This window comes from Helianthus annuus, chromosome 12 (assembly GCF_002127325.2).
Source record: "Helianthus annuus cultivar XRQ/B chromosome 12, HanXRQr2.0-SUNRISE, whole genome shotgun sequence".
Taxonomy (NCBI): Eukaryota; Viridiplantae; Streptophyta; class Magnoliopsida; order Asterales; family Asteraceae; genus Helianthus; species Helianthus annuus.
In genome coordinates, this window is record NC_035444.2 from 61,272,556 (window position 1) to 61,288,082 (window position 15,527).

Genomic DNA, 15,527 nt, shown 5'->3' on the forward strand with positions numbered 1-15,527 from the left:
GTGGCGGTGGAAGGTTGTGATGATGATGGGGTGTGTGGTGGGGGTGGTGGAAGGCTGTGATGGTGGCGATGGCAGATGTCTGATGGTGGTGGGTGGGGGCCAAATCAAAAATGCAAGTAGACCTGGCAAACGGGTTGGGTCGGGTCGGGTCGGGTCATGGGTCAAAACGGGTTTGGGTCGAAATGGGTTCGGGTCAAAACGGGTCAATTAAAAAAAGGGTTGTTTTGGTTCGGGTCGAAACGGGTTCGGGTCAAAACGGGTTCGGGTCGGAACGGGTTCGGGTCGGAACGGGTTTCGGGTCGGGTCGGGTTGGTTAAAAAAATGTTTTTTTTTAATTAAAAAAAAGTGATTGTATATCAAGGGGCAATTTTGTGCCTCGAATTAATGTTGTATGTTTTCAAATTTTTGTTATATGATTCTCAATATAAGTTAAGGTTGATGGTACTCTCTGAATTAAAGTTTTTTGCATGTGCATTTGATATTTGGTTGCTAGGAGTTGATTCTCATTTACTGGTTGGTTAGGATTAGGAAGATTCATATGCATTGAAAAGGATAATGCTTGAATTTGACTTGATATGTATAGAATTTGTGGTGCAGGTCCGTAAATTCATTATCTTGAATGCATGTATTTTTGTTCCTGTGAGACGGTGACAGTATTGAACGTCCAAACGGTTCGATTCGAAACGGTACTGGTCGAAACGGTTCGGGTCGAAACGGTTCGGGTCGAAACGGTTCGCGTCGAAACGGTTTGCGTCGAAACGGTACGGGTCGAAACGGTTCGCGTCGAAACGGTACGGGTCGAAACGGTTCGCGTCGAAACGGTACTGGTCGAAACGGTTCGATTCGAAACGGTACGGGTCGAAACGGTACGGGTCGAAAGGGTAAGCGTCGAAACGGTTCGTGTCGAAACGGTTCGCGTCGAAACGGTACTGGTCGAAACGGTTCGATTCGAAACGGTACGGGTCGAAAGGGTAAGCGTCGAAACGGTTCGTGTCGAAACGGTTCGCGTCGAAATGTTTTGATTCGAAATGCTACGGGTCGAAACGGTAAGAAACTCGTCCCGACCCTAAACCCGTCTCGTGCCGTAACCCGTCTCGTGCGAATACTTGTGCCGGCTCGAAACCCATTCCGATCCGAAACATGCCCCATTTCTTTAAGACACTAACCCACATCGACCCATTTATTTAATGTTGTCGACCCGCTTTGACCCGAAAATAACAAGATGGAATTTCAAGTGACCCATTGTGACCCATTTAGTTAAAATATCTTACCCAAACCAACCCATATAATTTTAAAAGCAACCCAAATTGACCCATTTTTGAGGCTTTGGGTCAATATTGCCCCCTCTAAATGCAAGTAAAAACATTTTTAAAATAAATCCCAAAAATACCCCTGGTTAAAAATTGGGTTTTTGGATGGAGTTAGACAAAATCATCAAAATGGTAACAAAATGGAAAAGTCAGGGACCCAGAGATGAAAAAAAAACTAATTGGACTAAAATGGCAAATTTGGACAAAACTCAGGGACTAAAATGGCAATTTACTCTTTTATGAACGTTTCTACTTGATTTGTTTAGCCGCATTAATACTAATGTACAAATCTTCAAAATTGAGCCTTAAGGGTGAACAGGGCGTACAGCGGGGAGGGCATCGGTGACCCTATCCACCGATCGGGAATACCGCCGTCATCCCTGCGGTGACCCGGTTCGAGGAAGGGATTCGGGGGAGTTTACCGAAGAAGGGGGAGGGTTGTTGGTGGGGCCAGCCTCACTTTCAACCAATCATTGATTTTCTTTTTTTTTTAAATAAAAAAATAAGTCACCTAAAAGGGGAGTGCCACCATCAAATTGGGGTGTGAGGGGAGTTTAAGAGGGAAGTTGACGTGGCATAACCTGATTGGGTGTGCGTAAGAGAGGGGACTCCCCTCTTAGGGGAGTGCCCCACTCACCCTAATTTTTAACACCCAACACTATGTGTGATTTTTATCCTATTTGTTGACAAAAAAAAATATCTCATAGACAATGACAAACACTCTTTCATTTCTAATTGGTTGTGTGTCTATGTTTTCAAATTTCAACTTCATTCTATAGACTTACGATAGCTACAAAACTTTTTTTTTTTTTTTTTTTGGTACGAGATTCTTTTATATCATTCCACATGAAAAAGGGCAATTACAAAGCAATGGCAGGTAGTCGGGCAACAAGTTGCGCCGCCACCCCCTTTTGAATAGAAAAACCAATTCTACTAAATACAAAGTTTGAAACCTTTAGCGACGAAGAATTACTATTAACGACTTTTTGAACCCGATTCAAGAGTCGTACAGCGTCAGGAGCGAGACCACCAAAGGTATCAAACGCAAACGGGACAAACACATGTTGATTCTCCCGGCAAGCTTTGTCATGTTTTGCCACTTTGCTCGCCTCTGCCTTGAGCACCGCTTGCCCTACGACAAAGCCCTTGTCTTTGAGTCCGACAAGGGGGGAGACTCCAGTTAGATCTACACAAGCGTGTTTCCCCCCTTCCCATCCAAACACAAGGATGTCCGCCGGGCGTAAAGTGGACCTCCCCTCTAAGGGGTCAGTAAGGAAATTTACTGGAGCCTCCTTTTTGGCAGAGATCCCGGCCCGCTTAAGAACATCACATAACACATCTCTCACCCAATCATGCCGATATTTAAACCCTGGTAGCTCTTTACAGTGGATCGCGTGCTCGCCGAAAGAATCCAACGTTAACCTTTGTAAACGACACAATCTTAATCATAACTGGGTTGATATACTCGATCGATTCAGTCCAAAAAGAAATATTCCTCCAACGATATCCATGTGAGAGCGTCCTGGTTAATTAATTCAATCAACAAGCAAGTGTTGTGAGCCCATTGGCAAGTGAGAACTAAGATGTGGAATTATTTAGCGTATCTGCTCTAAATTCATATATTATCATTTCAAGAAAAAATTAATCACTACTGACGAACCACTGGAGTATCGTGCCACCAACGGAACCACCCGATCGTATCCATCCCCATTAGACATAATGCCTATACACCAATTCAGGATGAAACCCAATAAATATGAGAAACCCCTTGTGGGAATCGAACCCAGGACCTATAGGTCCAAAGTATTATCCCACCCCCAGAATGTCACTAGACTATAAATATAGATGCATAAACTTTTTAACACGTTTATTGACGTTATTAACAAACTATAAATAAACAACATTTGTATACATATAGGTGTGTACCTTATGTTTACGGTGATTTTCAAAAAAAAATTAATGTTTCATTTTTAACCCAAAGCTATTTGTTTTTCTACTTATAACACAAAAAGTTTTCATCTCTTGCAATTTAACTTTACAACTTTTGTACTTTCAACGGTCCCTACACTTTTCATATTTTGCTGATTTTTTGTTTTAAATTTTACGACTTAACACGGCGTAACGTGTGTGTGGTTCAACGTTTTAAAATTTCGTTTTACGCTTCGTACTAGATTTTGCGAGTTAACACGGCTCAACGTGCGTGTGTGGTTCAACGTTTTTACGTTGTCTATCTTTTCCCTGTTTGACAGGTTTGTTACAACGTGTGGGGTCCTAAATCGACTTAATTATTATTTTATATGTTCTACGTTGCAGTCTAATTTCTTTACATTAATACACCGTAACGGCAGTATTGGTTGTCGCTAGCAACGGTGGTGTTGTATTGGTGCTATTCGGTATGGTTTTACGTCCCATCGCATTGCGGCGGATGGTAAATCTAGTTGTACATAAATTGTTTGTATTTTATTTGTGATTTATCTGTTGAAACATAAGGAAATCTTTTTAAATAACTGGTCACTTGGTTATCGAAAGAGTTTACACGACGAATTCACTTTTATCTTCAAGACACACATGCTGAGAAGCCTGAGAGTATATTTTTATTTACATTATTGATGTATAAAAGCTATTTTTTCTTTTGTAAACATGAATTAACAGTCAAGTATCGTTTAAAATACATATTAGTATTAAGCCTCTGCGTTGCAGCGGTTGTTATAAAACCGTGTTAAGTAGTAGCAATACTATAACATTGCCAGCGACCACCAACATCAGAAAAACTCGTAAAAACAAAATAAATAAAAACGGGAAAAAAATAACCCCGAGCCAAAAGCAAGCGTAAAATCTTTGAATCACGCACGCTTGTTGCTGAGAAATTAAACCGAAACGTAAAACATAGAAAAAAATAACTAAGTCCATCCAGGACCCGCGTGTTGGACGAACTTGTCAACCACAGAAAAATAGATGTGACGTGACGGGCCAGTCAAACGGGAAAAAAATATACGGAAAAATGTTGAACCCCACACGAACGTTGCGGTGCGTTAACTCACAAAATTTAGAACGAAACGAAAAACTTGGGAAAGATGAAAAACATGGCGGACCAAAATTGGAAATAAAAAAGAGTTAGGATTAAATTGTAAAAGATGAAAAACTTCGGGTTAAAAGTAAAAAAACAAAAGGTCTAAACTACAAAATTGAAGTTATTTATTAATTTTAGATAAAGATAAGGATAAAAATAAGTGATATCTATATATTGGCTATTAATTAATATTAATATTAAAAGAAATTTATTAAACAAATATAAATAAAATTTATGAGGTTGAAGGAGAGAATGTCATGTGTCATTATTGGATTCTTTTATTAGGCTAGAGGGTATGGTGATGGTCCTCCAAGGGAGGATGATCCGCCACGTAGGCGCCACGTCATAGTCCCCCCAAGCATGGTTCATCCCACAAAACTAAAGGGTATGGAGGATGATCCTAGTCATAGTCCTCCTAACCACTTTTATGTTTTTATTTTTTTAATCTTCTACTTTTTTTTAACATTTAACAAATAAACTAACAAAATATTTTCATTAATATTAAAAAAAACAATGACTTAATAAAAAAAACATAGACTTAAATAATTTCTAAATTCAAAAATAAAGAACTTTAGGGACCAAACCAGAATTTGATCTAAATCAGAGGGACCATATGTGTAATTTAGAAAGAATAAAGAAAGAATCTGTCAAAATTAGGGGGGGGCACCACTAAAAAAAAAAATAAAGAAATAACTTGTCTTCATCACCTTCGTTTTTCCGTTCGGTTTATCCGGCGGATTTCCGGCAACTCCGATTCAACCCACAACTCAATCCGATTCCTTATTTTATTTTATTTTTTTATTTTTAACAGTAAAAAACGAAGGGGGGGGGGGCACCAGCTTGGACCGTCTTGACCGTCCGCAACTCGACGTCCTCGACAGTGACGGGAGGGGCAGGATGATTCGACGCCGGCGACGATCCACGACGGGCTGGGCGATGGTTCCATACCGTGCAGCCTTATAAGTTAGATTAATCACCTTAATTACAAATTAATAATATCTTTTAATAATCTATAAGATATGGGCCTCAATGCTAACATCAATTTGGATCTCAAGCCCATAGGATGCATACATATTATTAATCATCTTAATTACAAATTTTGATTAACATTGCTTGACCTTTTTTTACCTTTTTTTTTATTTTGTCTTGTTTGTGTTTTTATATTTTTATCCTATAACTTTTAGCATTAACACTTATATCCCCTTATCTTTCTAAAAATTTTATAATCGAGTTTTTTATGTTGATTTTTATGTACGTGTCAGTATAAATTCAAATTGATTTACGTTTTGACGTAAATTTCTCCCCGAAATAAGTTGGGTTGAATAGAATATGTTCTTAGACTTATTATCATGTACGTTTTCAGTTGTTCTACGTATTTTACGTTTTTTTTTTTTCCGAAAATGAGTCAAGTTAAATATAATATGTTTCCGTGCTTATTTTTATGTATGTTTCAGTTGGTCTACTTTTTGACGTAAATTTTATTCGGAAGCGAGTTAGGTCAAATATAATACGTTTACATTAGACGGTATAATTCGAGTTACTTTACGTATTGACACCGCGCAACGCGCCGTACATTTTTTAACTTAAAAACAATATTTAACATGCTTAGTTTTACACATGTATCGATATAAATTTAAGTTGGTGACGTAAATTTTCATATCTTCTATACATATAATAAAGTAAATTAATTTAGGACACTTGTCATTATACGGTGAATCCTTAACCTTATTTTCCCGCCTAGATTTATTATTATTTAATAAAAGTATTTATTTAATTTAATATTAAAATATCAATTACATTATCAGTTGACTTATTTTGAAATTTAAAATATCAGTTGATTTAATTTTATTATCTCTTTAATTTTATTTATTGTTTTCAATTTAATTAATTATGAAACTCAAGAAATACGTAATATTGAAATTGAAAACTATTGAAATATTGCAATTCATAATTATGTAAAAGTATTGTAATTGAAAACTAATAAATAAAAAAAATTAAAACACCGAACTGAAAATTTGATAAACAAAGAAAATTAAAGAATCACGATTCTTGGTAACTAAGAAAAGGAAACCACAAGTAAACAAAATCAACAAAAACGTTGTCGGAGTCATAAGTAACAAAAACGAGAAACTCACTTCCGATCAATATCCAAAATCTATTATGTAATGCGAGCATAGGCTGGTTTGATTTTTTTATTAGAGTTCAGTTATCTGATTCAAAGCTTGCTTATTGTTTTCGTCACGTGTCAAGAGAACAATTCGGAATCTTGATGTTGATCACAGTCTGAATAATATTAAAAATTAGGGTATAAACAAATATAATAGAAAGGAATATAATGGTAATTATGTAAAATTTTATTAAAGTTGGGTATATATAATATTTGTTGTTTTAATTGAATACATATGAAATTTGTCAGGTTTACCTTATATATGAAATTAATCTATTTTGTTGATTTATTAGCTAAAATCTTGTAATTTTAAAAATATTACATTATTTTTTGAGTCCCTAAGTTTTAGTGGTTTTAACCACTTGAATCCAAAATCAAAAAGTTTAACGCTCTGAGTCACTAACCGCTCATTTTATAACGTTTTGATTCCAATTTTTAACACTTGTACTTTTGAGTTTGGACTCAATTGGTTAAAACCACTAAAACACAGGGACTCAAAACGTTATAAAATGAGAGGTTGGGAACTCGGAGCGTTAAACTTTTTTATTTTGAACTCAAGTGGTTAAAACCATTAAAACACAGGGACTTAAAAAGTAATTTACTCTTTTAAAATTATAGTATATATGTATAAGAATCTAACGGACTACAATCATTAGTTTTTTACTTTTTTGAACGACAAATTTCTTTTAATCCCACTTAATATTTTTTAAATTTTTTTATTTAACTTCTATTGATTCAAACGCTTTCCTCTATATAGAATATATGCAATACATAATTTCAATCATCATAAGTATTTAAGTTTTTTTAATAATATTATTTTCATTATTCACCCCGTGTAATACACGGGGTTTTAACCTAGTAAGTTATATTTAAAATAGCGTTTACGTTAAGACAACATAGTCTGGCCGGAGTTAGACAACGTGACTTTGAAGAGTATGATAGCCTAATACAAGAAAATCACTCTAAAACAAAATTCTAAATAAAAAAAAAAAAATACATTCCATACGGCACATATATATTCTTGGAGCTGGTCGACACATATATATTTTATAGGCTGACGAGTTGTAGGGGCTTGAGGACGAATCAAAGAGAAGGAAAAAGGATCGATACAAGAACAAAACATGCGCTAGTCTTTGTTTTTGAATTCTTTTTAGTTTAATCTTCATGATACTTGCTACCGTTTATTTGTATTTTAATTATCCGAACATGTTCCTGATATGTTACCGGGTCGGCTTGCATGGGCTGGGTCGTAAAAGGCAGTTTATTGTTTAATTTTGGGTCGTAAATAATCGGATTCGGGTGTGGTTTTATGAGTTATTTTTGTTTTTAGTGTTGGAAATTTGGAAAATCAAATACAGGTTTAGTTTTAATCTATGCATAAAACAATTTTTTTGATATTTTTTATAAATTCTGATATCCGTTTGGATATCCGAACCTGTATCCGAAATTTCGGATATGCACTACGAAATTTCAGATACGGATTCGGATATTAATATTAACTATCCGAAATTTTTGGATATCTGAAAACCGGATAATCCGATCTTGAACACCCCTAGGTTTCTTGGCTAGTTTTATGGTTCACCTAGGTCGTGATGAACTTGGAATTTTTGTTTTGAGTTTTTTCGACTATGAAGCGTTTTGATTTAAAATAACTTTGATATGTTGCTGAATATGATCATGTGTGCTACTGTTTTGCTGTGACTATTTGATTAGTTGTTATTATTGATGTGTTTATAAAGAAGAGATACACCATAGGCACGTTAAAATCAATTGTTAGTTCGTTAATTGGCCCGTTTTCGTTCTAACGCTATTATTAGAGATAATTAGAGGGTCGTTAGTACCGGTGGGTTACATATCCTAATAGTTGTGGGATTCGGTGCCGATAGGTCGAGTCGGTCCATCTTACTCTTAGCACTTCATTACGTGTTCTGATTGTTCTTCATAGTTCGGTTTCTAGGAACTAGAGTGTGGGGGTCCCGCTCTGAGTTGACTAGTTACTACAGGACATAATCATCCCTAGTGGGAGGTTGGTTGGATAAGATATTAGAATTTTAGTCAATTGTCAAAGTCATAGGTCATTACTTGTTCTAAGGGATTCATTGCCTAGGTGCAGTAGTGAAGCTAGCCCAAAAATTCAGGGGTATCCCAATTTTTTTAGGGGGGATTAGAGGTATACTTTGTATACAAAGATAAATATTTTACACTACGTAGAAGAAATTGAATGGTATTTTTACACTACGAAAAGGGAGTTGAGGGGTAGCCCGGACTACCCCTCCTTGTACATTGGTTCCGCCACTGCCTAGGTGGTTCTCCTTCTGATTGATTTCAAACTCATGTCCCCAGTCGTTTGGTTGTCTAGTTCGTCTTAGCCAGGATACTAGGTAATTAATTAAAAACCACTTCAAACTCAAAACAATTTAAAAACCAGTTAAGTAATTAGGTGAGTCAAAGTCTAGTTTAGTATCACTAGTGTCTCGTGGGTTCGATATCCGGACTTCATTAGGCTTTGCTATAGTCGATAGGTACACTTACCTCTCCAATGGTTTAGCATTAGGAGAGTCTAGGTTAAAACTAGAGTGTCTAGATTAGGTTAGTTTTTACACAGCTTCTACTATATCCATTTGCATAGCTGTGGCAGCTATAAGTTTACCAATTTTCATGCAAACTTTAGTTCAAAGAATGGGATTAAAGGCCAAGTTATAGTCATATGTGAGTATGTGACACTTTTGTTTGGGTTTTATATGGTTTGGAATACTGGTGCCAATGATGTGGCAAATGCCGTGGGGACATTGATGGGATCCGGGGCTCTGACGCAAGCGGTGGTGACGGCGGCAGTGTTGGAGTTTTCCGGGGCGTTGATGCTGGGTATACATGTCACAAGCACAATGCGGAAAGGGATTCTTGTTGCTAATGTATTTCAAGGGAAAGATTCTCTGCTTTTTGCTGGTTTGTTGTCTTCTTAGCAGTTGCTGGTACTTGGTTGCAGGTAAATTTTACAACATTCTGGTAGTGAGTAGTTACTAGTCAATACTACTGTCTTTTGTGGTCAAACATGACTATTTCAGCTGATAGGAGTCCCTTTGACTATTTAGTCAAAGTCAAATTAAATAAAATCCTCACATTAGTTATAATAGATCTAAAAAGCCCTTTATTTCTAGAATGAAAAAGATGCTTAAACTAAACTGACATGATCTTCAACAGTTTAATACTTACTAGCCAATACTACTATCTTTTGTGGTCAAACATGATTATTTGGATTGATACAAGTCGCTTTGACTCATAGATGTCAATAGCGCTAATAGCGACCACTATAGCGTGCGTCGTAGTATTGGGAGGTTTTGGCGCTATTCCCTGGTTAGCGACTAAATAGCGTGAAAGTAGCAAATTCTTTGTTTTTTTTCTTTATTACGTTTATTTGTTTAGATGATAAAGATAGCGTATTTTCACTATTTTAGGGTATTTTTAGCACTTTTATTCCTAAAATAGCGTATTTTTACTTTTTATAAATGAAAATAGCACTTTTTTATATTTCTACCCCTTTATCGCTAAACATGAATTAGCAGAAGTAAATTCATCGCTATCGCTACGTAGCATATATGTAGCATGTCGCTATCGTTTGCTATTCGCTATTGACAGCTATGCTTTGACTATTTAGTCAAAGTCAGACACAATTTAAATATAACCTTCACACTACTTAGGATAGATCTAAACCGCCCATTACTCCTAGAATGAGAAAGATCCTTAAACTAAACTAGTGAGCTGCATTTGTCTATCCAAACATGAAAAATGTTGACTTTTTTTTTATCTTGGTCAGGTTGCATCACTCTACGGTTGGCCAGTGTCAACTACACACTGTATTGTAGGATCCATGGTTGGTTTTGGGCTTGTGTATGGCGGCCCGGTGCAGTCTCTGGAGCTCATTAGCGAGGGTGGCATCGTCTTGGGTTATATCCCCGGTTTTGGGTGCATCAGTTTCCTTCCTTGTGTACAAATGCATTCGCAGGGTACGCACAACCTACTAAAGAATTTAACGAATGAACTTTTCAATCATATATAACGAGGGTGTCTAGATGTAGGTTTTGAAAGTGAGTATCGCGACTTGAGGATCAGAATAAGATAATGAGGTAGATAGTTGACCAAAGCTAGAGATAAGTAGATAATTTTATATGTATCTCAATAATCCGTTTTGATTCTTGCCTGCTTCCACAAATATGAATATTTTGACTCTTAATAGTTGGAAAACTAGAATTATGAATATTTTGACTTTTTGAGCAAAACATTCAAAACTATAAGAGATCTCGAGGTTTTCACGATCGTAAACTGTCGTTGTCTTGATGCATAACTAGTCTTTGTAATACTCTTTACAAACTAGCTACATAAAAGATAAATTAAGGGCAAAAAAGTGTTTCGGGTCAACCCAACCTGACAAACACAAAAGTTATCTGTTTCGACCCTTACACGACCCACCCATTTATTAACTCTTAATGCAATACATAAATCAAAAAGCCTGATGCAACCCATGTGAAAACATGCGTTTGTTATACATCAGAAACAAAGGTAGCAATTTTGACCCATTTAATAGTAAATGGGTCGATTTGGATTATATTTCATCTCCAACAAAACAAACAAGTAAATAAAAACTTAGCTGAAAGGAAAACAAGTCAAATGGGTCAACCCATTTGCTGAAAGTTGCATAAGGTGTAGTTCATAGAGAGAGTTCTTGAATCGAGGTTAAACTGGGCTCCCAGTCAGATCCCCGTGTTGACTTTGACTTCACGACTGGCGGCACACGTTTTCTGTTTGATTGTATATCTTTCTTAACTATGCGTCTACACCGCCTCTCTTTAACAACATTGTAATCTTTTGAACTAACGGAGTTATCAGACTTGTCAGGACCGGTTTCTCCCGTCAACTTATTCTCTTTTGCAGCGTATTTCTTTTTCAACTTCTTTAACGTCGTCACAGGGACTAAATAGTACTTGTGTCCGGGCAACAGTATATCCGTTGCTGATAAAACACTTTCATTAGGATTCTTGAAAACCGCAGGCCATGCAATACACATCCCCGGGTAGTTCTTGATTAGTTGAGAAGCTTTAACAGAATGTGGGTAAAGATCTTCTTTCCCGCCTGCATGAAGAACTCTAACGCAAAACTCCCGTGATTTTAGACTATACCCAGTTGAAAAGGAATCATCTTTAACGTCGTTATGGTTTCTTGAATCTTTTTCGTCCAGTGACTGGACTCCACAGAGTGAATCTAAACACCCCATTTCAAGAAACTATGTCTCCTTGATGCCATTTGCGCGCATTATAAACCACGAAAAAACGTCTTTTTCTTTGGTTTTTTCTTGTAATTGCCATGTTGATAAAACCAAAGTTTTAGCAGCTAATTGTTTAGAATGTGCTGTCTCTTTGTAAACATCAACTTGTCAACAATGATATTTTTCATACCACCAATCATAGCTGTAAAAATCCCGACTAGCCTCCGATTAGTCGCTGATTAATGGCTAGTCGGAGGTTCACCGGGTAATTTTTATCTAATCGGCCAATTAATCAATAGGCGGCGGTCAACAGTAGTCAAATCCAGTTCTAATTGGACAAAATTCGGTGGCAGACGAGCAATTCTGGCCAAATTCCAGCTAGATTCTTGGCCAATTTATAGGACCTGCACACAGAAGTAGAATGATTAAAAACACGAGTTTGTATTCGTTATTGGACCTGCACACATAGAAATTTAACTTGGAAACTATACATTAATATAATATAATGAGTAAAATGCCATTTTCGTCCATGAGGTTTGGCCAGTTTTGCGACTTTTGTCCAAAGGTTTGTTTTTCCGCATCTAGATCCAAAAGGTTCGAAATCTTGCCATTTTCATCCGGATCGTTAACTCCATCCATTTTCTCTGTTAAGTCAGGGGTATTTTCACCTTTTCTGTTAACTTAAAGGGCAATTCGGTCTTATTCACTTTATGTAAAAAGACCGAATACCCCTGAAAAAAAACCGAATGCCCCTGTAAGTTAAAAAAAAAAGACGGAAATACCCTTGAACTAATGAAGAAAAATGGATGGAGTTAACAGGCCGGATGAAAATGGCAAAATTTCAAACCTTTTGGATCCAGATGCGGAAAAACAAACCTTTGGACGAAAGTCGCAAAACTAGCCAAACCTCAGGGACAAAAATGGCATTTTACGCTATCATAAAAGTCAAACGTATAATCATTATAAATGTTATAGACAATGAGAAAATGGTAACTTATAAATACAAATTTATGTAAAAACAAACCTGTGAGTTTATACTCGTCGGATTGAGCCACGAAAACTGCAGGACCAAAAGCGGTAAGCAGTGGCAACGGATTCTTAAACCAATCAACATCACTCATTAGCACATTGTATCCCAGTTTTAGAATTTCCAAAACTACCCTTGATTTCACTTTTGTTACTCATTGAAAGCAATTTGTTCCAAAGTGGCAGTCATCATAGCTAATGTTGCCTGGAGCTAATCCAGCTCTAAAAACAGGCAATCCCTACGGGAGTGAACAAGAACACAAGTTAGATAATATATAACCTTAGGTATATAAATATAAGAGGTGGAAAATGAACGGGTCGGTCAGTTGTATGCGGGTCAACCCGTATTTGGGTTGAAACGGGTCTTTCTAGTACATGTCATGTTGGGTTGGGTCAGGTCGACCCACAAACACTTCTTTTGTCCGTTTTTTAGGTTTATTATAACATTATTGTGTTACTTATGATTACGAAAAACAATATTGTTACAATAATTTTAACATCATTGAGTTAAATGATTTTAAGGTTGTATTCCTCAAACATAAGCTTTGGTCCATTTGACCCGTTTGAAATAGAAAACAACCCAAATCGACCCGTTCATTAATGAGTCAAAATTGCCACCTCTAATATCCATAATTTGAGTAAACAAGTAGGCTCACCTGCAAGATACAAAAGTTGTATATTTCATCATCAAGAGCACAAAGTACAAAGTTTGAAACTTGAAGGTGGTGTAGCCTACATACCCAACTCATTAACATATCTTTATAACTATATCCTGCAACCGCTAGTACAATAGTCTTATTCTGGTTTGCACGCACGAATAACAGACGTTCCAAAGAAAACGGAAAGACTAACGGCTCTAGTGACATCGATTGGTTCCTTTTTGACCAGCCAACATTTCCCTCGAGTGATCTTATTTTATCAAAACGTTGAGTGGCCGAGTTATATTTAAAAAAAAATCTTGTCTTTGTTTCCAACTATTCCAATCCAATATCGCCGAAGACGTCAGTTATCTAGTCTACTTGTGCATGAAAGTTAGGGGTGTGCCCGGTTCGGTTACCAAAATGTCGGTTTTCGGTTTTTTTTTAAAACCATTCTGTTTCGGTTTTTACATCGGTCTGATTTTTTCGGTTATTTCCTTTTTTTGGAACAAAATTATGTAAGATTTATAAAATAAAAAGTATAATTTAAATTTAAAAATCTTTCTTATATGTTTATGTTTAAGTTATTATATTTAACATTTATAATTAATAGTGGAGAGTTTAAATAAGAAAAAAAATTTTGTAAGAAGAAAAAAGAAGAAAATTTCAACCAATAAGAATACTTTATTTTACTTTATTTAATATAAGTATTTAATGTTATTATAAGGGTACATTGGTAAATCTACATATGTCATTAATTTGTAGTCTTCCTCTTTAATACCTACTACATTAAATTTTTTGTAACTTATCTTCAAAATATATATTTTTTCAAAACAATAAAATAAAATAATATAAAGTGTAGGAAAAATTACGAGTTGTGTAGGTTAAATTACGAGTTGTGTAGAATAAAATTCAACGTGTAGGATAAATTTCGAAATATGTAAGATAACTTTTGATGTGTGTAGACAAAAAGAATTAGTGTGGAGGATAATAATCTTTATGACTAATTAATTAGTCAAAAAGGATAATAAATGAGATAAGTGAAAAAACTATTAATTGTTTTACAAAATTACCCTTTGTTCTTTTTCTTCTCAATTAAATTTTTTTCTCAAATGAACCTTCCCCATAATTAATATTGTTCACATAAACCTAACCTTCTAATTTATTTTTATGTTTCTACAAACTTTTTACTAAGACATTTTTTTTTATATTAAAGTTTGTTATTTCTCGTAGGCAATAAATAAATCATTTCAATTATAAATAAACATGTTAATGTTTTTATTATATATACTTAACATTCATGAATAAAATTAATAATTTCTACTTGCATGGGTTAAACACTTACATAACTTAAACTTAAAGATAAAAATAAATAGACTAGGCCTACTATTCTAACTTATCAGTTTGGTTTGGTTTTTTTCGGTTATTGAAAATGGTTATTCGAAAACCGAACTGAAATTTTCGATTATTAAAAATCCGATTATCGAACTGTCGGTTATTTCGGTTTTCTGCTCACCCCTAATGAAACCAGGGGCGGACCCACGTGGTTCGGGTCGGGGTCCACAGACCCCAATGTTTTTTTAAAAAAAAAACAGTAGAACCGGTATGTTAAATTTTTCAAGGACCCCATAAATAAATTAGTTGAACCCCATAGTATTAAAAACAAAGATGGTATGGTGGTAAATCTCCTTGTGTTCCAACAAGTATGTCTCAATTTCAAGTCTTACATCTCTTGTGTTTTACATTATTTTTTTCCATCAAAATTAAATTAGTGTTTTAAAACACCACAACCAACCATTAATCCTCTAATTTGCTTTTTTTAAAATGATAAATTTTAATGTCTCCGAATGATTTTATTGTGTTTCTGAATGATTTCATTATGTCTCTGAATGATTTTATTTCACAGTTGATTACCAAATAAGAATTTCAACATATAGTGGCGTTCAATAAAAAAAGCTTAAACAAAATTTTGAAGTTATGTAAAGTAGTTGTGTTGTTTAGTTAGCTATTAGTTTCAAGCAACTTATTAATCACCACAATTTGATAATTTGATTCC

General features: G+C 35.4%; 1 protein-coding gene across 1 annotated transcript; it reads right to left on the reverse strand.

The window, feature by feature from the left end:
* Nucleotides 1-11,017: 11,017 nt before the first annotated feature.
* On the reverse strand, nucleotides 11,018-13,074 carry LOC110896750. The gene is made up of 2 exons (XM_022143894.2): nucleotides 12,832-13,074; nucleotides 11,018-12,211 (listed from the first exon to the last, which is right to left on the reverse strand). The coding sequence occupies exon 2, from the start codon at nucleotides 11,814-11,816 to the stop codon at nucleotides 11,253-11,255; it is 564 nt and encodes a 187-aa protein (XP_021999586.1). The 5' UTR covers nucleotides 11,817-12,211; nucleotides 12,832-13,074; the 3' UTR covers nucleotides 11,018-11,252.
* Between the last annotated feature and the right edge of the window lie 2,453 nt (nucleotides 13,075-15,527).